The following is a 27,217-nucleotide window of genomic DNA, read 5'->3' on the forward strand; positions in this document are numbered from 1 at the left end:
AATTACCACTATATTTGGCTGCATCATTCAAAATGTCTTGGTTGAGATTGATCAACGAATGAAAAGTAGGTGATTACACATCAATGTTATATCCACTACGAAATTAATAGTGGTTTCATAGAAATATTGACTAACCCAGCTGGTTGAAGTAATAAAGTGCTCGAAAAATTAATCGGTGACCAAACAAATTAAATTATGGGATTTTAGATGCTAAAACTATAGTTCAAACATAATGCACATTGTAATATTTTTGAGCTGGGGTTCTTTATTGGGCACTTAAAACATTGGTGTTTTTTTGTATTTTGCCTTTATTAAAATGATGCCACTATGACAAGAAATTATTGATTTGTGGGGTTTAACTACCCAAAACCACCATATGATTATGAGAGATGCCGTAGTGGAGAGCTACAGAAATTTTGACCACCTGGGGTTCTTTTACGTGCACCCAAATCTCAGCACACGGGCCTACAACATTTCCGCATCCATCGGAATATGATCAGAAATTAAACTTGCATTTTCATGCTGGTTGATAATTGCTTTTATATACCTTTTAAATCATATTTATGCATAAACAAGCACTAACACAAATTGTAATATTATTGATTTTGTTGCCACTTTAATAAACATGTGATAAAAACAGGGAAACTTATGACAAAACTGCAAAATTAGACAAGTGAGACATGTAGTCGGTGCTTTGGCCTGTGTGTTAATTAAGCTAACAGGACTTCTGCCACTTTTTTTGCCATTATGAAATGGTGAAATAGTTTAGCCTTTGGTAATACCTCAAACAACAGTAATTGGAATCCAGTGTTTCTCAAACCGCAGACAGTTCCATACTTCTCAGTTTACTAATGAAGCACATGTCATATCGCCTGCATAGTAAAAAAAGACGCTGTTTGAAACGAAAAGAAAAAAAAGGGTGCTTTGCATGCAAGTTATAATGTGTAAAAGAAATTATATGTTTATTTTCTCCAGGGCGGCACTCCAGCTGAATCAAAAAGTGTGTTGTTGTCTTGAAGCTAAACTCAACTAAAGTGAATAGACCAGTTTTACATCAGCTTGACAGCCGTTCTGAATAGATTGAAATAAAAATAATGATAAATAAATAAAAAATACACATGGAACAGTAGATTAATATGCATCAGAGAAAAGGAATCATTCCAAATTTGTTACACAGGTGGCTAGAAATACTTTTGTTACCCTTTCAATTATTCTGATACTAGCAAGTGCTCTAATTAAAACAGAACTTCAGTTCAGAAAATGTTTTTACAGGTATATCCTGTACACATATTAAAAGGGGAGATTCAAATCGAAAACCCCAACTTTTTCCTAAAATTACATATTTTTTGTTTTTGTTTGCTTTGACGAGTACAGTTTCTCTACTTTTACTATATAAAACAAAAACTGTTTTGAAGATCGCAATTAAACTAGATGTAGGCTAAAATTGCCTTTAAAAAGCACAAGGTGGCTACTAAAACTAAAAGAGCACATTGTTGAGAGTCCTAAAAATTGTCACCTGGCTATTTGCTATGGCATTTCGCTTGAGAAGTTCACTAAAGCCATATGCTCAAAATAACCATGATTGCCAAGCTCTCATGATGAAAGAGACCACCTTAAAAAACATATCTTTTCTGCATAGATGAGCCTTCACTTATACCTTTAAAATGCGTCTTCCTCAAGATTAATTTTTGGGCAACTTCTAGAGTTTAGACATAATGTTTTTGGTAGTTCTGATATCCTGAACGTAATAAAATTTTGCCCACATATTCCTCAACTTGTGATAGGTGCAAGTATCTTCTTTAAAACTTTATATAACCTGTATAATTATTGTGCAAATAAAGTGAACAATTAGTATGGGTTGTTAATTCTGAGCATTTTCACATTACAATTTTTCTCGTACATTGAAATGTCTTACATGCACTTTCTTGACAGTTATTTGCATTCTACAGTTAATGTAGAGCAATATGAGGAGCCAATAATGAATGAGAATCATAAACATTTAGTGGCAAAAAGTTTGTCCAGGACCAACTATACGTTATATATTGTCATGGCATAACTAAAACTGTGCAACTTAGAATAAAAATAATTACATATTTGAAATCAGCATAAAAGCCTATAGATACAACAAAACATTCATTGTCCTAGATTACAAATTAAAGCAACCTTTTTTTAATTGCATATCCCCTTAAACAAGCTTTTTGTGCCAATCATGCTTTGCAAATAAAGTTCAAAGCATATAGTAACTCAAAGTTCCAGTGTACATTGTTTCAGGTCCTGCCGAGCGGGAACCTTGTTGGCATAAATCCACGCTGTCAAGTCAAAACAGTAAGTATACAAGCATAAATTCTCAAAATAAGTGCAGCCTAGTATTTTATTTAAATAACAATGAAGTTTCACATCTATGTAAGACTAAAAAAAAGCACGCTGTGGGAGGCAAAAAGAAGAGGGTGTCCATGATGATAAAACTTCACTAGATATAGTGCTTGACTGTGCAATAAAATGTATATTTAACAGGGTGTCAATGCAGTGGCCTCTAGGGCTAAATGTAACACAGTAAAACCATGTTAATTTGACGTCACTGAAACCGTGAGAAATCTTCGAATTAAGCAGGTTTTCAAAGTAATGAAACATGCAAAAAGTGGGATGCAAAAAACTTAATGTTATTCAAAGTAATCAGGACTGGTCGTTTCCTGTGCCAGCTAGTTTACGGCTACAAGGATTTAGTTTTACAGTAGTAATACCCAGTTACAATTTTGCTGCAAACATGGGGGAATGGCGGGTCTCACTTCTGCCATCAAAAAAAATAAATAAAATGTCATGAACAACTGAAATGTGCACCTGCAAAAAATAAGACATCTTCACTGCAAGACAGTAGTGATACGCGGGCAGCATATCACTTGCTCCTCGCTGCAGCAGCAGGTCAAGATGCGACCCTTCGCCCATACTTTCTAGTAGTATAAAGAATTTAATAATGGACAGTGAGACGAAATTCACCATGTTTTGCCTGGAAAACATGACCACTGAAGCTTTCAAACCAAGTTTTTAAAGTAGGCATTGCAGGCAAAAACTCTGCCAGCAGTGCAAGTGTGCAAATTGCTGGAGCAACCGGCACTTGGAGGTTCGCATACATCGCGAATTCCACCAGACTGTCCTTTATCAATTGCTTTATATTCCCAGAAAGAATGAGTAAATCATGACACGATGAAATGCGAGAACTATGCAACATGCTGCCCGCGCATCACCGCTATCTTGCAGTGAAGCAAATCTTGTTTTCCACAGGTGCACATTTCATTATACTTTCAGCTGATCACACAACCGTTTCACCACTATTTTATTTTTCGTGCTGGAAGTATTTATGCTGGGGTGCTTCAGCTGCCACTCATTAGTATCACTATAGTAAATTGCCTAGCGACTCTTAAGGGCTGTCGTTTATGCGGTTTTGTGGCTGAATCGGGATCGAGAATCGGTACACCCCCCTGCACCTAAAGTTTTTGAATTAACTGGACTGGTGCTGACCGCTGCTTCAAATTATCCGCTCAAACTTGCATTGCAAAATACAGGACCGCTGACTTTCGACATAACCGAGTTCAAATTAATAAAGCTTTACAGTAATTCATCAGGCTGTATTTCCCAAAGCAATACTGGGGCTTTGGAAACACAAGGATGGGGGAGAAGCAATTAAATTTCGGTACCTTAGTTTCCTTTACGCACACCTAGGCTTCAATACAAGTGGTTTTTTTTTTTCATTATACATCCCACATCAAAATACAGCCACCATAACGGGGAACCAAACCCATGACCTGTTGCTCTAACACAGAATGCCGTATTTACTTCATTACTACAGAGTGTAAGCTATTGGAGTTCCAAGATGACTACTTCAGCACAAATGGTGTTTTTGACCAAGCTGTAAATACACGATCCTGCCATTCCCTAGAAGATAGTTTAGATTAAAAAAAGCAAATCACTTTGGCAGACTTCCATTGGCAACTGCTAAAATTCTGAATCCAGATGTCAAAGATTAACACTGCCTTCAAAAGCCAGGTGGCCACTACAATGAAAGGGTAGAAAATATTGTTGATTGAAGGAGGTACGTCTTGCACATATGCAATTCAGGTAGTAAGGTAGAAAGAGCATCTCAGAAAAAAAAGGTGTCCGACAATCAAATGAGCTCACTGCCTACAATTGTCTCCTTTATCCTTCATTGCTTTCTGAACACTCACCTTTGTTCCATCGCTTTTAGTACAAATTGTGCACACCAAGTGGCAATATATTTGGGAAATTAACATGCCGACAACCATTTCAGTTTAAAAAGGGGCAAGAGTGTGTTTTTTGCAGTTTCCATAACTTAACCAAAAATTAAACATCATCAGTGTGCATTATTTTATGTTGACTGGTAAAGATATGATCAGCCTAGTTTCACGAGTGAAGTACTAAGCTTCTGGTGGCAAAGTTACCCACTGCATAATAAAACTTGTTGCTGGGCTTGTTGGTGCATTGTTATAATACAGGTAGGTGTTGCAACACAGGACAAAGACGAGGGAACAAGTACAAGTGCTTTTGTACTTGTTCCCTCGTCTCTGTCTTTGTCTTATGTTACGCCACCTTCCTATATTACCCTTTTCAATTCTACTAGGTAAACTGCGTGTTATTTAACAGCAGCATACTGGATTATGATGGCACTTGCAGACAGTAAGGTCCAAGAAGCAAAACAAAATGTAACAAAACAACTAGGAAGCAAAACAAAATGTAGCATGCACTGGTGTAGTCTGGCTGTGCATGACATTTGTGGCTATCACTAAAATAAAATTATAGTAGTTTTAAAGATAATTGTAGACACCACACGTTAAGTGGATCCGGACTGTTAAAATAACATTCCAGAAACTATGCAGCATTTGTTTCATGTGAAAAACAATGGTGCTTGAAGGTTCACACACCACAAGTGCAATCCAAGTGAACCATAGCCGAGTGAGAAGTTACGACACTGAGTTAACACAGCTGTTTTGCTGCCCAACAAGAAACAGAAAAGTGCAGCCACAAACTGAGCTGAAGACATCAAATGAAGATGGCAATGTCTCTCAGTCAAGTTAGAGTGAGTAGTGTAAGAAAGGAAAGACAGCACAGAGCCAAGCATAAATTTGTAGTTACAACGCAAGTATAAATAACAGAAGGTGCACTCGTAGCCACACTGCCTGTCCCTCCCACAAGAAATCGCAAAAATACTACATCTAATCATCCTTTCTTGTTTCTGTGATGTCAAGCACTTATAATACAAAACATGTTTATCATAGCTGTCTTGCCACTTGCCCATAAGAACACATGCCTGTGTCACTGGTTTTAGGTTAGCGATATCAATGTCTAATAAATTTTAACAGAGAAGTCTGACATCACTGCTCAGCCAATGATCATACATTAAGTTGTGACAGTGAACCTTTAATTACCAATATGCACAGCATTTACATTGGCCAATAAAATGTAGTTACAGTCTGAATGATAAGGGTGCCTTGGTTCTGTGGGCGAAACCGTGGCACGCATTTTTTCTTATGTTATAACCAACTATAAAATTATGTCAAAAAGTTAATTTTTCCTGAGATCAAACCGAACTGCATGACCAAAATGTTATTCCATTTTCAAATGCACAGCAATTGTTTTTGCAATATAATGGCTAAGTACAGTAGACTCTCAGTAAACGAAAATCTATTAAACAGAACTGCTGCTTAAATAGAACAGCTGCCTCTGATATGACTGGTTTCATACTTGCATTGTGCATCCCTCAGTAAACGTAACTCTTTTTAAATGGAACATATTTTCCTGGCCCTTTCAGGTTTCGTTCAACGAGCCTACTGCACTAGCGAACAATTTTACAAAGGATGTGCTATAATACTCAGCTAGTTCTAGACTGTCCTGGTCCAAAGCTGTGTCCTGCTTTTACCATTTACATTGATTACTGTAGTGCTGTTCTTGATTAAGTGTTGGCATTTAAGGCACTGTCAAGCATTAATATATCACCCTAACCAAAGTTTTTATTTGCCTTTTGTATCTCTTCCAGCATAGTTACAGCAGTGTTCTCAATGAATTATACGCACTGTTACTATGAGCCACTAAATAAAGCAGCATAGCTTATGAGAAGTACAGCTGAAAACTCTTTCCTTATCTTTGTATGAATGGAACTTGTCAAAGCTTTAGTATGGAGCATAGTGGTATGGAGTAAAGCTTTTTTTATAATATAAAAAAAATCAAAATCTCACCTCTTTCCTTGGTAGCCCAGTTTATGGCTGACTGTGTCTCAACCTGCCTTTCTGCGCTCAGATCTGCTTTGTTTCCAAGCACTAAGAAAGATATCTGCAATAATAAAGGTTTTAAGACTTAACAAGGATGATACACGATTCACAAGATAAAAAACAAAGAAGCTACCTCCTTCTTGTCTTTGTGCTTGTCAATGTCCTTCTTCAGCTGCTCCAACAGCAAGAAGGACTCCTTGCTGTTGATTGCATATATTAGGACTACCCCCTGTAAAAAAAAAGCAATGTGACAAGCATCCTTAACAATACAGATGCCTCAAGGAGACACACAAAAAAAAAGTGACCACTTGAGAAGTTTAAGAAACTAATTTGGTTCAAGAACACAGAGCTCTCCTACTATAGTGTAGGCTTTCAGCTCTGTGGGTGACTCACATCTTCACTAGCTACCTTAACGAGAAAAAGGCTGTATTGCCGTATTAAGAGATTGGACAGTTTTTCATGAACCATTCTATCGAATTTCACAATGAACACTAAGAACTGGGCACGCTATCCAAGGTAACCATTACTGACAGCTGGCTATGGGTGTTTTTAAGTTTCATTTCGGAAGTGGGCAAAACATTTTTTTAACAGGATTTAGCTGCTCGTTTAGCATATTGAACAAACTGAACATGACGAACACCAAGACAGATTTGCTCTGGCCATTTAAATATTGGTGCACAAGTGTTTTTGTAATCGAGTGTCATTAAAATATGATCACAACACAGCTGAAATATTATCCCATGGCCTCATGCTCAAAAGCAGTTACCATATCTACCCCAAATTCTGCCACAGGTGTCAGGTTTTTAAAGTACGAAAATATGAAATGCCACCTTTAACAAGGTTTAGTACTGCCAGGTGCAGCTGGAAATCATGGCTCTTAAAAGGGCCCTGCGACATTTTTGCGACTGCCTTCTGTAACACTGGAGTGTGGGTAGTATTCAATGTTGAAATGAACACAGCAAGAATTATAGAACTGGTGCCTGAAAATGAAATTATTAGCTTTCAATGTTCAAAATGCACATTGAGTGAAAGAATGTTCCCTTTTGCATTTCACTTAGCCAATGACATTAATGACTGGTTTCAATCATTGCAGGCCTTTCATAAGAATTTACCAAAAGTCTTGCCCTTGAGGGAATCTTGCACAGTGCACCTAGTGTTGTGTTACATTTCTTTTAAAATAAGTTATTTAAAAACAGAAATCCTTTTATATCTGGTGAGGTATAAAAAGCGTTTTGATATTTTTAACGCACAAGAGCACGGCCTCGGTGAGACCATATGAATATAACATGTGACTTGTCATGTTTTTTTTTTGTTTTTTCCCATGCGTTAAAATTTCCCACGTGTGTTTAGTCGTTTCTGGACAGATAGTAAGTGTCAGTCACCTGTGGCACATATTATTTTTTATATATTTTTATTTTAAAAATATACGTTCAGAGGTCTTGAAGTTAAAACTATTGGGGGGACCTCCCAACAAAAGTAAATGGAGATTACAATATTCTCGGCAAACAGATGAGTTATACATTTTATACAGTATGACGTGCGTAATAGCAAAGGGGAAACTATTTATAAAAATATTTATATAATAACCACAATGAAAGACAAACTGAAAAAATAAAATGGAATAAAGTACACATAAATTCAAACAATAATAAATGGCACGTGCAACGAGCAATGCGAAGAGGCATCAAATAAGCAAAATTCATACATAAGCAAAATTCAAACACTTGAAAATTGCCAACAGTACATTCGGAAACGTTCTGTAGGGGAAAAACAAATGTGATAAATCCTATGTGTGCAACAGAGTGTTCATGAAATGATCCTTAGTTCTTATTTTGAATGATAAGAATGAAGATGACTTGATATCCCATGGTAATGAGTTCCACAGTGAAATGCCTGAATATGCAATGGTAAATCTATCTAACTTTTAGAAGTAGATTAAGTTGTTTATTATCTGGTAATATTGCTATTAATGAGGTTGGATCGAGTAATAACTGGAATATTGAGGTAGGTATTTATAAAACAAAACATTATTAGTACCACCTTATGATTGAAGAATATACATAGAGGCAAAACATTTAGAAAACTGAATATAGGAGCAGAGGGAGATGTATGCAGTTGAAATGTAATTAATCATAATGCCTGCTTTTGCAAAATATCTAGGTGATGAAGATGTGTGGCATATGTAATATTATCCCTTAATGAAAAACAATATGAGATATGACTGTGTATGTATGCATAACATTAGGACATGAGAGAATATTTTGATGAAAGTAAGAATGAGCTTTTATGATAATGTGAATGCCAAATCAGATTTTTTCAATAAATGAGCATGGCACTGAAACTTTGAATTCTCATCTAAAACAACACCAAGAAATTTAGTAGACTTAATCTGAAAATTACATCATCATTTTGAAAAATTGCAATGAAATGATTGGGCAGAATTTTTGAGGAATGAAATATCATAAATGTAGTCTTAGATGAATTAATTATTAGTTTATTTTTTAGACACAATGAATGTACATTTGATAGATCTGCATTAAGTTGATCCTGCAGTGCACTAAAACATCTTTTGGATATGAAAATGGTGTCAACCAAAACATACAGCCCATACTGTTACTCCCCCATGATGAAACCTTACTTCCAATCAGAGAAATAGCTGTCATTTGTGGCTGTAGTCCAAAATTAGGGTGGTTTCTTCATTAAAATAAGACCTGTTTTCAACAGAGCCACTGGTGCAATGATAAAAATGTGTTACACAGTACCAGAAGAAGTCATGAAAATGACATGCTTATTTGAGTCGTCAACTAACCCAGACAAATGCATGAAAGTGGACAGGGCATAAATTTCAATACAGTGCCCTGCATCCCTGCTCAGAAGTTATAAAAGATGCTGAATAATGGAAACACTCATTAAATGCATTTGTTCCAATGTCTTAATAGGTCAACAAAGAAAGGGAAACATTGGGCAGATTTTTTAGTAAGCTGGGTAAAAGGTAAATTAAAGAAGCCAAAAACATTTTCCTGTGCTGTGCAATCCAGTTTGTTGATGTTATGCAGGTTTGAACACATAACAGTTGCCTTGCATACATCTCAATCACTGGCATAGCATTCTTCCTTTCTATATTTTAAAAGGTAAAATTTGTAAGCTAATGATTGCCTACAAGTCACAAGAATCTAGCAGAAAAAAGGAAAATCAAAGAGAGCTTACTTTAGAAAGCAAACAAGGTGTAACAAACATAGCTGAAGGGATGCCACCTTAAGGGATACTGAACAAAATTTTTGCCACCAATATTTTCAGCCAAATTGATAGATGGGATCCTAAAATCAATAGAGACAACCTTCATTCCAAGCATAAACTATGAGAAAATAATGAGTGTAATGCGTTTTTCACAGACTGTCGCATCTAGCAGCAGCGTCATGAACTAGAGGATGTGACATTGGGTGACTTCAAACTCACCAGAAACTGGCAAGCCAACAATGCCTGCTATCGCCCGCGTCTCCCAACCCACTCATCTTCCACTTCGGTTCTCAGAACTGGTATGAACAACAACAGCAGCGAACAATGCTTCCAGCTGGGGCAAAGACCCGGCGCTTTTGTAGAAGGGAAAGAGTAGAGTGAAAGGACAGCAGGAGAAAAGGAAGAGGAGGACAAGAACATGTGCATTCTGCATGTACCTCGGTGAGTTTGACGTCACTGCTCGCACTCGCGAGTAGCCGCCGTGCGCTCACAGTCCATCAAAAATACAGCCAACTGTTAAAAAATACGGGAAATAAACTCTGTTCATCCAAACAGTGGCATCTTCCAAGTGGACTTTCGAAGCTTTGTCAGTTTTTCCAATTTTTGCTCAGTATCCCTTTAACACTCTGTACATGTAGTTTCAGTGCTCACAACACCTCATTATTATCCCATGCAAAGCATACATGAAGTGGTGCATTCTTGAGAAAAACTTAATTTAGCACAAGCACATGGGCAAATGAAAATGAAAAATGATACAAAAGACACAGTGCTAACTTTTTACAGCATTTTATTCCTGAAAAGCATAATTTATACAATTCAGTGACATTTTACAAAGAAGCTTGCCCATAAAATTCCACTTTTTTTATTGCTTGACTTGATCAGGTTAGTTGGTGATAATAGTACATCACTGTAGGTAGTGCAAAACTCTACTAAGGACAGCAATAAAAAGAACAAGCTACCCTTTTTGTATCTCTCTTTAGTAAAGTTCAGTGATACCTACAGTAGAGGATTATTGCACAGGACACATGATGGGGGCCCACAAAATCTCACTCGAGTTTTCAAATCATAATGAATTCAACAATTTGTTTGTCCACTTGTAGCAGTTATCAAACAGGTTTTGAAGGGCCACTCACCAGACTCTCAAAACAAAAAAATGAATGCAATATTATCTCCTGATATTTCTTGACCTTCTTGCGCACTTCTGTGATGCAGACAGTACTTCCCAGGACGTCTATAGTGTGCATTCTCTCGAATAGTTCATATACGCTAAATATAAAACGTGACTTGTCTCCTGCACTGCTTTGCCATACAGCCACTCATCCGTTTTTTCTTGTCTCACATGAATATCATGGAGAATCCACCGATCACACTCCATTCTGTGTGTTTACAACTGTACAAGCGGTGATAACAGAGTGTAGGCGAGACGCAGGAAATCCTGACAGGCTCTAGCACTTATCGCTGACATTGTTTACAAGCTTTTAAGAAATAAGTGGCGAGGAGGATGCATCGTGTTGTGAAGGGCAGCAAAAAACCACCCTCTTATCTTCTAACACGGGGTTGTGGGGGACCCTTTAAAGGAACACTGACATCGAATTTCAGAATCTAAATGTGCTCTTCATTCGATTGCTCAGCGTGAGTAGGTCCTCTTGGCCAAATTTGAATCATATCCGTCGCGTGGAATTTTCATTTCGATGGCAAACAGTGTACGAGAACTTAGTGGACAACGGAGTTCCCCTGCGACATCGACACTAGTGCTACGTGTTCGGTGAGATACATTCTACACGTACCATCCTGAGTGGCGATGCTGAAATCTACGATCTAAGTGTTCTTATCGTGGCGCCGAGTAGCACTGAAGCCTGGAAACGCTCTCACTCCTCATGTCTGATCTTCGTCGCACCACTTTGAATGATTTCGTGAAATTACCAAGATGCAAACCACCCATAAACGATCGGAGAAAGAAAAGAGCATGATTCAATGTGTGCTATCAGTCAGCCTGTCGGGGAACCGTTGTGAGTTGCAATCGTCTGAATCGAAGCGCGGGAAAAGCCCTATGAGGGTGTCTTTTCATAACATGTATGTTACGCGCCAGCACAACCACAAGCTATCAACGTGGAGTAGCGTATAGACAGATATCATCACTAACAAATAACATGCAGGTATCGTTGATAGTGAATTTTAGTTTGTCCGTAGACATCTTTGTGTCCGTGTAAAAGGTACACCGGGTTACTGCCGCCGTAACCATCAGAGGACGGATAGGTGGGGCCATCTGGAGGCACGAAGATGAACCTGGCAACCAGAAAATGTATTCTATTTCTCAGCTGATGCCCATTCCCTTACCTATATTCCACTGACCTCCTTGCGTATACCTGAATGCTGTGCACGCCAAAACACACCAATATAGCTAATTTAGACAAAGTTGAGAGAAAGCATGGCCGAAGCAGGCATCCTCGTCCACCTCCTCATTGCTGCTTGTAATGGCGTACATTTTGAAATCGCTGTTCTGCTAAGGGTCGATCAAAGCAAAAATTATTTGTGACATCGCAAATTGCCGCGATTCCAGTCGTATTCAACCCTAGTTGACATTTTGTAAGGCGACGACGACAAAGCAGGTGACAAGGCATGACCTAACAAATGAAATGTTTGCAGCGCAGCTGAGGTTGACGTGACTCTTTTTTGTAGAGAAGTGGTTAGCTGTGGCGTGATCTGGAGGTGACCACGAGGTAGAGCTCCCAGTGCTAAAAATGGCGGGTTTGCCAGCCGTTTTGAATCGTGCTAGATACCAGTGATATAAATCAATAAAAGTTCCTCAGCTGTGTTATAGATCCCGAATCGCTACTAGGGTGTCGATAGCTGCTCGTTGACGCAAAAATCTTGACATGAGTAAATTTGATGTCAGTGCTCCTCTGAAGGGCAGCTCACAACTGCAACTTTTAAAATTATATGCGAACTAGCTAGAGTGGTCCCCCATGTACTTGCACTACACAAATTTTTTTTCTTAGTAATGCCATACAGGCAAGCTCACAATGTCATGATAGTGCGTCACATTGCATCTGCTTTCTCACTATAGCACATGAAGCTCAAACATCTGCAATGCTGCATGTTTTGTGCCCATTTGAGCATGCAATAAAGGGCATACTTCTGGTACACATTTGCACACTAAGTTCCAAATGTGGCACTTAGGCACAATTAGCACAGCTGTACAACATCTGAGTACTGTACCCACGACAGTGTAATACTTCAGGTACTGAATTAGATATGGATAGTCCAAAAAAGGAAATGAAAAAGATTGCCTTGATGTTTTGATTAGCCTCTCGTGGGTTTGTGCGTATTGCTGCTGGTAATTAAAAAAAGAAACTCTGCTATATATTCAGTCTATTAAATACTAATACAGTCAAGTGCCGAACTGAATTATGTATCTTTGATTTGTTGTTAGAAATTTTAGAGCATTTACACGTCCCTTTTTATGCCACTCTTTCTGCAGTTATGCCAGTTCAACACCAAAGAATACTAAACAAAACTGCACCAACATTGTGTTGCTCACTGGGTAAGCCCATCTTCGTCAACAATTTGTCCAACATTCTGTATGACACCAAGCCTAATAGCTGAACTTGCAGAATTTATGCCTATTTCATTCCCCATTTTAATATTGAAACGCGTGGTTTATTTTCAGTCATCTCTCCAAATAGATAATTTCATGTCCCCTCTATGAACTGAAAGAAAGCCAAGTAAATAAAGTGATTATGCATAGTGTCCAAAGATAAAAGTGATTTCATGCCAGCATGTTTAGAAATGTGTGCTGCAATTTCAAGCACTAGTTCACACAACACAGTTTGCCAAATCTCAGCATAAAAAAAGTCAAGCATTCATTTTTTCTATATAAACTATGACTTGGAAAAGACTTATTTGCCAATTCTATCAACACAAAACTGAGCCCTCAACAGTTTCTATATTTGCTGATAAGCAACCTTATTTCTGAGGCCACAAAATCCTACGCATGCAGTATTGCAGCGTGTATGCCCTACAACTATAGTAAGGTACACACAAAGTGAATTGACATGACAGAAGGTTCTTTGCACAAAACATGCGAACATGATGTGAATACTTGCATCTGCGTGAGCTAGGTGAGACTTTGAAACCTCCGCTTCGGAGCTATCCTGGAAAAAAGGCAAGTCAACACTGTTTTTAGCAGAAGCTCCCTTGAGCACAAGCAAAAAAACTTTCACAGTACAAAATATGGCATAGTGTATTCTTTGCCATCTGGCTTTTAATCACCAGCCTATCTCATGTCCAGTGCTGAATGAAAGCATCTTACAGTGATCTTTACTTACCCTGACTCCACCATATATGTCTACAAATTTTGTAATATCATTACACCCCCTAATGTACCTCTGTCTTTTCCGTCCTTTGGCAGCCATTCTGTTATGCTAATAAACCAGTTATTTCAGCTTCCCAAAATACTTTACCAAGCTTCAGGTTTCAACCCAATAGACCAGTACTACAAAATATGTACAGGTAGAATATACTCATTGCACACGCTTCATTTCGAACATATCAGTTATCAACCTCTCATGACTGAGAGTGCTGCCATATGATCGCTGACCCAGTTTTACCCATCTGACTTCCAGTTCATGGCCAACATTCCCTGTCTTCTTGACTTATGCAAAATTTACCCTTGAACAAATCTAAGAGGCTGACTATTACCATAAACTATTGTTAGTTTTGTAGGCTTATCTAAGTCACAACAGTCAGATCCTATACTAATGCACATTAATTCTAATAATTATTCTTGGTCTTTCATGGTTCAGGTCTTAAACAGTCTACTGCATGTCATCTCCTGCAATACTAAACAATGTCATATCTGCTAATTGAAGTTTAATGTAAACTTCCATCTTAATTTTCACACTGAATCCTCCAAAATGCAGGATCTTAAATACTTGTTTCTAGAAAATGATAAAATAGCATTATACAGATTATTTAACAGTAACCTTACATTCAAAGAATTTATCTGAATGCAACTTTATATGGCCTTACATTTAAGTAACTCTACAAGAAGTCTACGAATAACTTCAAAAAGCTAGAACACCATTCCATATCAAGAAAAATTAGCCAAACTCAATCACCTTTACTTCTGGCCATCCCAGTACATTTAAACCCCAAATACAAATTAACACTGAGTCATAAATAAAGTATATTACTAGTAATGAACTAATCACTGAATGAATAGCAGAGCAATCAAGAACTGAAACTGTACCTGCCACGAAAACTACTATCCTATTTGCATTGTTTCCCATGTTAAAATGATAATATTCATGTATCAAACCTGGCAATATGCTAATAGGTTAATGGCACAGGAAAGGACGAACTTCGAAAATAAATATGCCTTTTTTTTCCTCAGCAATTTGCAAAGGGTGTCCTTTGTGCATATTTTACGCATTTGTGATTTTCTTTAACAGAATTTTTGTGATTCAACACCAGTTTTTCCGAAAGCAAGTAATTAGTGCAAACGCACACTAGGGCAAGCCGCTCGTATGCAGTCGATACTTGCGGTCAAATTTTCTCAAGAAAAACTTCACATACAAAAGCCAAAATGCTTGTCAAGAGTCAGATGTGTACAGGAAATTGTCAGGTAACTTCTATAAGGCAGTCCGAAGACACTGTGCGCTTTTATATTCCCACTTAAACTATGAAGCGCATCGCTTCAAACACTTCCCGCTCCAAGCTTCACTACACCCTGTGTTTGTCGTGTTGGTCTATAAGTTTGTATGCCGAGGATGAAGAAGATTTTCGGCAAGTGTGAATTTAGCAGGAACCCATACAGTTCTCTTATAACAATGATTAAATGTCAGTGACATACTGAGGTGCTGCACACTCAGCCAGCAGGTTCTTAATCGATGAATCTCTCAGCCTCTTCAGCTTCCTTTGAGGTGAATCACGTGCACGATGACCATGGGTATGCTCTAAAGGACATGACTGTTACTACTTTTGTTATGCAATCAGACTGAATAGCACGAGCAAACTCCCCGGTGAAAGTGCTGAATTGATGAGAATTACACCGCAGAGTCCTTATTGTCTTTGTTTAGGTTCAAAATCTTAAGGATTGCAACATTGGATATTGTTCTTGCATTTAGTGATGGTAGTACCATACGAGCCAAAATTCTGAAATAGTTAGGATTGAAGCCTGGCCAAACTACAGTCAATTTAATGGAAAACGTTGACAACACTCAACGATACAATGCGGATAAAGGTGGATGAAAGCTCACAAAAGAAGCAAGGCAAGCATTACAAGAAGCTTTAAAGAGAAAAATGGACTCTGAAAATGATTACCGAGCTTGTAGCTACTAAATAAAATAATTGAACCGTGTTCGTGACAAAGCCTGTTTGTTTTTCAGCTGTTTTCCAACTATAAACTCGTTTATCACAAAACCATGTACTTCATTACTCAGGTACCACAATTTCCTATGCATTCCAAGATAACCAGTTGATTATTTTTTTCTTGTATTCTGCATAAATGCAGACAGCTACTGAAGAAGAACTGAAATTATATATTTTACAGTAGTGTTACAAATTTATTATTGACAATCAACTCAAAATGTAGATCTTTGTTAGAAATTCCTAAAAAAATCTAATATTAGTCAGATTTCAGTTAATCTGCTTCAGCTAAAGGAGTAGAAAATTAGAAAGAAATTTATGAATGAATTATGAGACTATCGCTTTTAGTCCCTGAGAAAATGGTATCTCAAAATGACCAAAAATGCATGGAATGTATAGGGCCTACCCTATGCCCTTTATTATAACAACATTAATTCAGTCATCTTTTTACAGCACATACTGTAACTCAAATGAGCGCATTTTACTACTTTTGACTACATACTGCCACAACCTTCCGGCTGAAAGCAGAAGCAAAAGCAGACTGAGCATGCTGACTTGCATTTCATGCCTTTGTCCAGCTAATTAAATTTTTATGCCCCACCTTATCAAAGCTTTATTGTCAACATAGTGGAAACATAGGACCATCATGCTAGGCACTGCAAATGTAGTTAAAATGACGAGCATCACTACACAGGCACTTGGTAACAGAGGTCCATGTAACAAAATCTCACATGTCCTGACCATTCCCATCTGCACATAAAAAACTGAGATCAGACCAGTGTGCTCCACTTCAACAGCTGAGCACCACAATCACTGGGCCACCGCAGTGGCTGCTTTACAAGCTGTGGTACCAGTATTATGATAAAATGCTTAACATGGCATCCCTAGATCTATCTCTCCTCCAGGGTAACTTTGTCTTTAAATGTGCAGCTCCTATGCAACTGACAACCCTTCAATTTTTTAATGCAAACAAGCAGTGCGAAATCAACTCGTCCAACCATCCATTTTAACTAAGTTCATGAAGCAGGCTGAGTAATCACATAGAGTAAATGGCACTACCTTTGTACACTGACAAAAGTGTGCAGCTTATAAAGTCAGGTTTGCACAGCAATCGCACTACAAAGGATTACCAAAAGAATATGACACATGTTGACACTCCAGGCCAGAAAAGAGACACTGTGGCAGGGTTTACAGACTCTACAGCATGACACCAAGAATTCTCTCAATGCAGAACACCAATAATGATTCCAACAAAGCACTTTCACAACCATTTGCCTATGTACAGCCACTGTACAGGACTGATTGGGTATATATAGTGGCAATTCACCGAACTCAAGAAATTGCAGGAACATGTCTGACATGCAGCAGACATGTCCATCACCTCAAGCAATTATTAACAGCTTTGCATAGGGACACTAAGTGAAATAATGAATCACTTTGGATTGATAAACTGCATTCTGAGAACTCTAATGTCATCAATTTCATCATCATATGCTGAATAATGTATGACAAAATGAAGGTCGAAATTTCATTTTTAAATTTCGCGCAGTAATCTTCATGCGTGATGTCACGAATTTCATAGAGTACTTTTCATACTCTGGCGACACTGGATGAACTAAATTTCCTGAAGTGGTATATTAAGTCTATGGCCCGCCCAGAGGATGTTGTACTTTATATTTACAGATTAGGAACTATGTATGAACTAGCCACCGCTGTCAAAATCTATGACATCGCAGCATTTAGTGCATAAATTTCAATGTGGTGTCGCAACCCACATTTCTCTTTCATACGTCTTCTCATTTTCAAAGCGTCACATAGCTGTAAGAGTGATGTTTGCAGTATTGTGAAATTGTAATTTATTAATATGCCAAACATAATTTTTTTCTTTAATGTCCATTTAAAGGAACCCACAACTGGCCTGAATGGTTGATTACATTCCAGTGTAAAATAAAAGAGCATGAATTATAGTGACAGGTGACATCATACTTTTCGCGATCTGAGTAGAATTTATATTTTTAAATCGCATTCAAAAGTAACCAAAACCGGAATGTCGAGCCCCTAGCGCCAGAGCCATAAAACACAATTATGAAGTCCTAATAACTTTGCTGTGATTATTTAAAGCGCACCAGTATAAGGGCTTACATTTCGAATATGTATGTTATTGTTCATTTTCATTTGTTTCTATGTGGCTTACAAGGTAAAAGAACTACAGCATGAAAAGTGGCGCTGCTTTCATGGCCTCTGCATAGAGTAACGCGTCTGCAGGGAAATGGGTGCAGTTGTGCATACGCATGAGGTTTCCACAGTAGACTGATTCCCGTAGCGTCGGGCGCATTCAAGAAGCACGCGAGCTTTGATTGTGATTGCTGCGGCGCGCGAAATGCCGTCAGCCTACTGCTCTGTGGAGAATTGCTTCATGCGTGTGGCTGGTGGTAGCGATGGTGGCGGTTCATAAGATTCATCGCTATCGCTATCGTCTGCTGAAACATGTCGCTCTGGCGCTACTTGATAGGGGTCCTAATTTTACCCTCGCATGCGAGTCAAAATTCGTTCCTCCAACTCGCTCGAGTTGTCAAGCGATGACATCGAAACTGACCAACTATGGCCGAACGTGAACTACTATGCGTGAATTGTCGATCGCGTGTAAACGTGCCATTTTGTTTTTGAAGACTTGTCTTGGCTCGACTTGGCTAAAGTCGAAAAAACTACCCGTGCACGGCCAGAAGTACTTGTATAACAAGTCCCGGAAAAGTGCTGTAACTCTTGTAATGCAATTTAGCACACTAGAAAGCAGTGGTCGCGGGACTGCAGGCTTGACAAACACATTACGTGTTTGTACTTAGAGCTTCACTTTTTACTCACTGCTGGCGTTACACTGGCGTTGAATCGCAATCGCGATCAGATCCACTGTTTGCAGCACGTCTTTTTAAAACTGCATAATTGCTGCAAATTGAAAAATTCTGATTATAAATTTTCTAGGGTGTTTTCCGCATTACCATTCTGTGATTACAAGCTCTGACAGATAAGCTTTCCATTGCAGTCAAGAAAACGGGTACCGTAAATATCGTTTGTGGGTCCCTTTAAGAACTTGTTGATAAAGAAGCCTGAAGGGCGATCATGAGAGACCACTCAACTGACGCATTAATTGTTTTGTTTTTCTGCGTATATGTTTTGATACACTTACAAGAAGAACAGGTACAATATAAGGGTAGTAAAAACTATGAGGGTAATGAAAACATTTTGAAGTGTTAACACGAACTCAGCTGACATACCAGTCTAAACATAGCTGCTTTAGAAGAACTTTAATTTTGAGCACCAGAGCATTATGAAGTCCTTGTGCAAAGGAGTGTGTTCCACCAGGGATACACGCAGTATAATAGCCAGTGTGTATGGCAGTAAACATACTTTGTATGCCACAGCAAGTTCATGATTCAAGTTTCGGCATGATTACTACATCAATGTGCGAGTTGACCTAAGGTCAGGAAGGTCAATGGCTTTAAATGATTTTACTCATTCAAATTGAGCTGTGAGGCTTATCACGAGCACTCAACAAGCTTAATTGCCTGAAATCGAATTGAAGTTTAGTATTTCATATATAACAGTGCTTGCACAGTAGTGATGAAGGACTATCAATACTATCAACAGTTGAGTCACTATCGAACTAATTGATACGAAATTCGATACTAGTACTATAAATAGTACAAATTCAACCACGCAAACTCAGTACAGCATAATCTTAGTTCTCTGAGAAGGAAGAGGTGGCTGACAAGAAAGTTGACAGGCTTGGGTTTCATCAGAATACTTGGCTGGCGCATGATATTTAAGTTGAACTGTTCATTTGAAGAGCAAGAAAGCTGGTTCATGGGGTGAAACTGTGTGTCAACAAATTTATGTTGTATTTTGTGATTTTAAAACAAAATAAACTCATAGTAACAATATCAAGAATTCATTTTGTAAATTATAAAGTGTAACTGATGACTTTTGAATATGAATTTACTTATGCACAAATTTCAGCATTTTCATTCTATGAATAATTTAGTATTTCATTAGCAAAATTACTGCTCATAATTCAACTGAACTGAGCATTGTTGATAATAGCTTAATGCAAAAGTTTAGGCAATGTCGAACAATGACAGTTTAATTATTCACAGTGGTAGTATCAGTAGTATTAATACTATTTATGGTATATCAATTTCACTATCGATAATAATCAATTGTAGAACTATTATTCGTTTGATAACACTATCGATAGTTTTAAAAGAACTATTGAAGCTATTGATAGTTGATTTACTAATAGTTTGGCATCACTATTGCACAGTCATTCATATGCTTTGGGTACACCAAAGGTCTGGGCCTAATGAGTGCCACCCCCCCCCCACCCACCCCCGAAACTTCTCCTTACACTATAGGCCCATGACTTGTACTCAAAAGAACTTTTGAACCTCCAAGAATGTGACCAAAATATTTTCTTAACCATCTTTAATTGGTATGGAAATGTGACTGTACCAGCGGAACTCTTTAAAAAAATGTGGCTGATCCCCCTATATAGGAATCTGTATAAAACGAAAGTGAAACATGTCTTTACAGAGGTAGTTGAGTGTTTATGGTGCATTGTTTCAGCAACAGCAACAAATTACTAAGTCACATTCAGAACGGCAAGCAGCTCAAAACTTGCAGCACACACCTCAAGCAAAAAGCACGCAAAAAATTAGCATACACAGGACGAGCGCGGGCTAACAACTGTCGCAGCTCGACACACAAAGCGCACTGTTCAAACATAAAGAAAGGCGCATGAAACAAGCGCACAAGTATACACTCCGTGCACAGCGACTAGCGCACCACCTCACGGCTGTCAGAGCAGACAGCCGTTAAGAGCCCGAGCACAACCATACGCTCTTCCAATGACTGCTAGCACATAGTTTATCGGAATCATGAACTGCAGCGTAGTCAATTGCGCCAAAAGGTACTCGTCTTGTTTTATGGGAACAGTGTTTTACAATTTCTCGACTTGTCCCTGCTTTATTGGGCAGCGAAATAAGTGGATTATGGTTGTGCGACATAAAAGGTGCTTGGTTTCCGCTCCCTCTGCCGTCTTGTTCTGCCGCTACATGTTTGAATTGGTCCCAGACACCACCTCTGCAGGTGCAATGATATTTCGTGATGTTCCTGCGGCTATAGAGCTGGTGATGAAAGAAAGTTATGCAAGGCATTTTAATTCAGCTCATGGCTGATGAAATGCTTCAACGAACCTTATTGATTAGTACCTCGCGATCTACTGTTCACAGTTTTAGGGAATGCAATGCGAGGTCAATTAGTGCTTTGCTGGAATGATAGGACTATCAGTCAACTCTTTCGTTACCGTGCAAAAATGATTGTTTTTCATATTTCATAAGAAGATTGTTTCAGCCAGTTTGAAAAGTACTCCAGCACGCATCGCAGCGTACCAAACTTTACACAATGAAAGGCTTTTTCCATAAAATATATGTTGTAAAGCAACAAAAATATTTTAGAATAAAGAAAAATGTGAAAAGTGGGGAATTTTCGGTTGTCAGCTGGTAAAAAGTGCAATAAAAAAAACTATATGAGCAAACATATTCAAAACATAGAAAATTCATAATATACAAAATGTAGATAAATGACAAACAAACAGTACAAAAAATATGAATATTGTACAAAATGCTTCTTTTCACATAGACAAAGAAAATCAGAACCGAGGTGCTGCTTCATTGCTCATGTCATACAGTGAAGCAATGCATGGTTTTTTGTGAAACACACGTGTACTCGTACACTTTTCTCAGGTAATTTTTGTTGTCTTGTGATAAAAGTCTCCAAGTGTTCCAATATAGATAGATACCGGTGGTGATATGAATATTCCCTCTATAAATGAGATTGTCCAATGAATTTTGCTATTTCATCTAGTGTCACCTCTTTCCATGAACCATCTTACTCCCATAGGTAAGCGTTCCAATACATGCATCCAAGCATATTTCTTTGCATTTTTTCACATATTGTATCAAAAAAAGGACAATATCACGTGCAGTTCTAAAACTTTTCGCAGTGCTTCGTAGTCAGGGCCAAGATGTGCTCCAGAGGCCTTCTTATCGTAGGAGAAGCTCAGCAGCCAGCGCCAGCATATCGCGCCCCAGCAAAGTGTGGACCACGCACACAACCAGAATAGCTATAAAATTTTGCACAAAGGTCAGAAGCTATACGCAATTGCGGCGGAGGAGACGAATTGAGGATGTAAACAAAACAAACCCATGAACAGCCGTGGATGTCTCAGGCAGACGCGAAACATCGTCGCCATAAAACATGAAGCTGAGATGCTGTCATCCTCGAACTCCAAGCTCGTTCTCACTGAATTCAGGTGAGGTTGCAAGACACTTTCGAGCAGCCCATGTGTTTTGTAGCGTTGGTGCGCACTGATGCACGCATGACGACATCATAGGAGCGACTAGTGACACTAGATGCGACCATGTCCAATATAACGCTGCAAGCAAAACCAAAACTGCCAGAGAAGACCAAAACTGCTAAACTGTCAGAGAAGACCACCTCGACACGTTAAACACGCAGCGGATCTTCGTAAATACTTTTCGTAGAATACATTTTCCCTGACTCCTAGGAACAATTTTTTATTGAATAGCTGGCATAAATTTCTGGCAATTATTACTGCTCAAGATAGTCAAATTGTAAAGCTGAAACTTTATTTGATATTTGGCTTGCAAAGGTTCTTTTCAGTACAGAACTTCGATGTTACTGTAGCATAATCCTGAGGGGCACGCACTTCTGTCAAGTTCGCCAGCCTAGTGTACTTTTCCAACAATACATGCACATTGGTTCACACAAAGGCCTGCCAAAAATGATTACACAGCCAAAACAGTTAAATTTAAATTGATTCTGAAAGTTGAATGGCTTGACCAACTACTAGAAAGTGCTGGGAGCACGAGAAACAAATTTAACATGCCAAAATCGACGATTCAAGAACACTGATCACTGGTGAGCAATTTGAATAGGCATAGTAACGAAACAGTTAAGGGGCGAACTGAGTTATGTAGCATATACGTAACGTAGCTCAATGCGAACGCTGTAGGATCAAGCTAAGATTTTGATAGGTTTGTTGACCCTTATTAAACTGACACAACCTACCACGGGGGATCGGCCATGAAATTGGCGGTGCCTTGTTATATAAAAGAATTTGTTGATAATCTTAAAATGCTTAGCGATAGATCATTTCTGAAACAATTAGCTTGATTCACAAAAAAACCACAAACACTATTTAAGCATAAGCTTAATTTATATAACCTTAGCATAAATCGCATTCGTCATCGCTAACGCTCCACCCAAAGTTAAGTGTTGTGTCAGTGCAAGTGTGCCAGGGCGTGTGTGCGAGTACAACGCAGTGCGGGTGACAGAGCATGTCTGACGGGACTGACGTCATTACTATTGCGATTACTGCACATATAAAAGGCAGCCAACTTATGTCAACGCCTATTCTTTCTTTGTGCCTGTTACTGTTAATAAACCATTGTTAATAAGCAAGGCCAAGTGTTGCACCATGCCTAATAAAGTCACAACAGTGGTGACAAGGATGGGATCGCCATCGAAGTGAACCACCTCTACCGGCAGTCCTACAGAACCTCGGTGGAAGACGGCGGCATGGCTGCATATGAGCAGTTCGAACCGTTCGTCGAAAACTTCAAGTCGTACATCGAGCGCTTTGAACACTACCTACAAGCCACACAGGTGAGGGCTGAGCTGAATGTTTCCGTTCTTGTAATGGCCATTGGAAAAAAGCATATCAAACGCTGAAGCACCTGCTTGCCCCAAAAAACCAGATAACAAGAACTATCAAGACCTCGTTAAGGTTGTCAAAGTGCAATATGCTCTGAAAAAGATGGTTGTCATGGAAAGGCTCCGGTTTAACTGCAGAGTAGAAGAAGAAAATGAGCCCGTGGCAGGATTTGCGATGGAACTGAAAAGGTTAGCAACATCATGCGAATTTGGTGATTTGTCGGACGAAGCTTTGTAAGACTGTTTTGTTGTACGATTAAGAGACCAGGTAACTCAGCAGAATTGTTGAAAAAGAGAGCAAAGATATGCAGTAAAGCGATATGTTCCAGGCAAAAATATACAAACAAAAGCCAATGAGAAAACAGTGGCAAATACATGGGCAAGGCCGGAACACAGTGCAGAAGACTGTTTCCGATGCGGACAGAACCACGCCACCAGTGCTTGCCCATTCCGAAAGTACTGGTGCTGTGCTCGTCACCGACTGGGTCATCTAGCTAAGTGTTGCCAAATGTCAAGGGCAATACAAAATAATAAAGACAGCATTGATGGTACGGAAGCACAAAATTACAGTGAAGTTCTGCTGTATAAGATTTTTTCTTGTGAGAATAGCTGTCATAGCTACACGGTGAATGTTAAAAAGGCCGGGAAAAATGTACAGATGCAAATCACACTGGGGCGTCTGTTTCTATCGTGCAAGAGAGTGTTTATAAGAATTATTGGCATGATTTGCCTCTGGCTCCATGCACCTTGCTGGTGAAAACTTATGAGGGTATTCCCCTAAAAGTTTTAGGTCATTGTAAAGTGTTGGTTGAGCATCACGGCCAGAAAGTGAACCTACCACTTGTGGTGGTACGGACAACACAAGCATCCGAAACATTGCCACCAGGTCGAGATTAGTTGGAGGTATTTAAATTACACAGGATGAACGTGTGCGGTATCAGTCTAGATAAATCGGTGACACTGACCGGAAAGTTTGCGGAAGTGTTTGACCCAGCACTGGGATTAATAAGTGGAAATCCGGTAAAGCTGGTCTTGAAAGACGGTACGGTAGCAGTTTTCTGCAAGGCACGTACAGTGGCTTTTGCCTTGCGAACTCCGTTGCACAGGAGTTACAGTCCTTGGTGGAAAGCGGAGTGCTAGTTCCCATTCAGAAAAGCGACTAGGCAACGCCCCTGGTCATAGTTTTGAAACCAAATGGCAAGGTCTGCATTTACGGTGATTACAAGGTGACTGTGAATTCTCGCCTGCGGACTGACCATTACCCGCTACCTGTAATGGAAGACATCTTCGTAACCTTGCATGGATGTAAATACTTCACAGTATTGGATCTCACTACAGCTTTTCAGCAACTATAGCTAGACCAGTCTTCCCAGCCACTTGTCACAGTAAACACCCACATGAGACTGTTCAGGTACCCGCGACTACCGTACGGAATTACCAGTGCCCCAGCAATTTTTCAAGCAGTGATTGATGAAGTGCTCAAGGATTTGGATTGTGTGTCATGCTATCTCGATAATGTCAATACAAACACTGGAAGAGTGTTACAAAAAAGTGGAATGTGTACTAACAAGCTTCAAGGATCGAGGGATCAAATTGCGAAAAAAAAAAGTGCAAGTTTTTTTAAAGATCAGTAACTTATCTTGGTCATGTTATCGACCAAAGAGGCGTCAGGCCTTCCAACGAGAAGCTGCGCGCAATTGAAGAAGCGCCAACCCCTGAAAACAGGCAAGAGCTCTGATCCTACCTCGGGCTGTTAAATTCTAAGGGCAAGTTTATTCCAAACATATCAACACAGTTAAAGGCACTGTACAATGTCATAAGCAAGAAAACAAAATGGCAACAGAAGGTTGAAACAGAGCGATGTTCTCAGATGACGAAAGAATGGCTGACGCACAATTTCGTACTGTGTTTCTATGATCAAAAAAACAACTTGGTCTCATCTGCGACGCATTGACTTTAGGTGTTGGTGCGATACTCTTCTATAAGATAGCCTCAGAAGAGAAGCCCATAGCGTTTGCATCCAGAATACTGAACAAGGCTATGCCCACATTAAAAAAGAGGCAATAGTGATGGTGTTCGGGGTACGCAAGCTCAACAAATATTTGTTTGGCAGAAAGTTTTCAATAAACTCAGACTATCAACCATTACTAGGCATTTTTGGACACAAAAATGCCCATCCCTGCTATGTCGGCAGCACCCATGCAGCATTAAGACTTATTATTGGCAGCCTACAACTACCAGTGGGTATATCACAAAGCAAGCGATATTGCAAACGCTGACGCACTGTCAAGGTTGCCGCTTCCTGAGAAGGGGAGCAACAGGAGGACATGCACATCTTTTCAGTGTTTGATGAAGTTCCACTGTCCGCAAGACAGATCAGGATTGAAATGCAGGAAGACAAAGAGCCCTCTGAGGTCCTGTTATTCACAACAAATGTGTGGCCATCAAGTGTGACAGAGGAAGCGTTAACGGCATAATTTAGGCGACGCAAGAAGTTTCGGTGGAGCAGGAGTGTGTAACGTGGGGAAACCGGGTGGTTGTGCCAGTTTCCTTGTGAGAAAACAATGCTGCATGAAGCTCACCCCGGCATGACACAAATGAAAATGTTATCGCAAAGCCACGTATGGTGGCCCAGCTTAGCTCATGACATCGAGCAAACGGTGACTGCCTGCGTTACCTGTCAGCTGACACATAATTCAGCATCCAGAGTAGTGCTGTTATCTTGGTGACGGCCAGCACGCAAGTGGCAGTGAGTACATCTCGACTTTCCCTACCTTGATCAACAGTGGTTTCTTGTATTGGTGGATGCTCATTCGAGGTGGCTGGAAGTTTTTTGCTATGAACACAACTAACAATAAAAAAAACGGTGGAAAAGTTGCGCACTTTGTTTGCTACCTATGGTTTACCTGAAGACAATAGTAGCGAATAATGGTTCCCAGTTCACTTCAGCTTGCTTTGAGATCTTTTTGATACGAAATAGAATCCGCTATACAAAGACTTGCCATCCTGCCTCGAATGGCACTGCTGAGCGTTGTGTGAAAACATTAAAGCGACATCTTGAAAAATAAGTTTTAGAGGAAAAACAAACTGGCGAAGAGCGTGGCGAACAGCGGTCACTCAAGCATCGTATTGAGCAATTTTTCTTAATGTACAGGAATACACCAACCGGAACAACAGGGGAAACGCCAGCCCAGGTGTTTCTATAGTGGAAGACTCGGACAAGGCTCAGCCTTTTGCACCCCGAGCTTGAACAACAAATGCAAGAAAAGTTAGACAGGAGGAATGATACGGGAAACCAGACCAGAGGAAAATGAGAATTTGTGGAAGGAGAGCCTGTTTTTGTGAATAGAGGCCGGGTGAGAAAAAATGGCTCACAGCAATCAAGCTCCGGCGCATGAGTATTTCCACCTATTTGGTCTAAAGGGGAAGCTAAGAGCGGTATGTTCGTGCAGACAACCTATAATTGAACGTACTATAGGAAAAGGATATCGTTATCACATTCAACTCTTGAGGGTAAAGCTTAAGGGTTCCTCAATTTTGTT

At 39.3% G+C, this 27,217-nt stretch overlaps 1 protein-coding gene across 6 annotated transcripts in view; it reads right to left on the reverse strand.

Moving 5' to 3' along the window:
- kappaB-Ras (NFKB inhibitor interacting Ras like 1) overlaps nucleotides 1–27,217 on the reverse strand; it is a 100,986-nt gene that overhangs the window by 38,552 nt on the left and 35,217 nt on the right. For all 6 annotated transcript variants that reach the window (XM_037427338.2, XM_037427335.2, XM_037427339.2 and 3 more), the window contains 3 exons: nucleotides 13,622–13,669; nucleotides 6,412–6,507; nucleotides 6,246–6,339 (listed from right to left, as the gene is read on the reverse strand). In XM_037427338.2, the coding sequence (XP_037283235.1) occupies nucleotides 6,246–6,339; nucleotides 6,412–6,507; nucleotides 13,622–13,669 (238 nt within the window). The remainder of the gene's footprint in view (nucleotides 1–6,245; nucleotides 6,340–6,411; nucleotides 6,508–13,621; nucleotides 13,670–27,217) is intronic.

This window comes from Rhipicephalus microplus, chromosome X, assembly GCF_043290135.1.
Source record: "Rhipicephalus microplus isolate Deutch F79 chromosome X, USDA_Rmic, whole genome shotgun sequence".
In the NCBI taxonomy this organism is placed as follows: domain Eukaryota; kingdom Metazoa; phylum Arthropoda; class Arachnida; order Ixodida; family Ixodidae; genus Rhipicephalus; species Rhipicephalus microplus.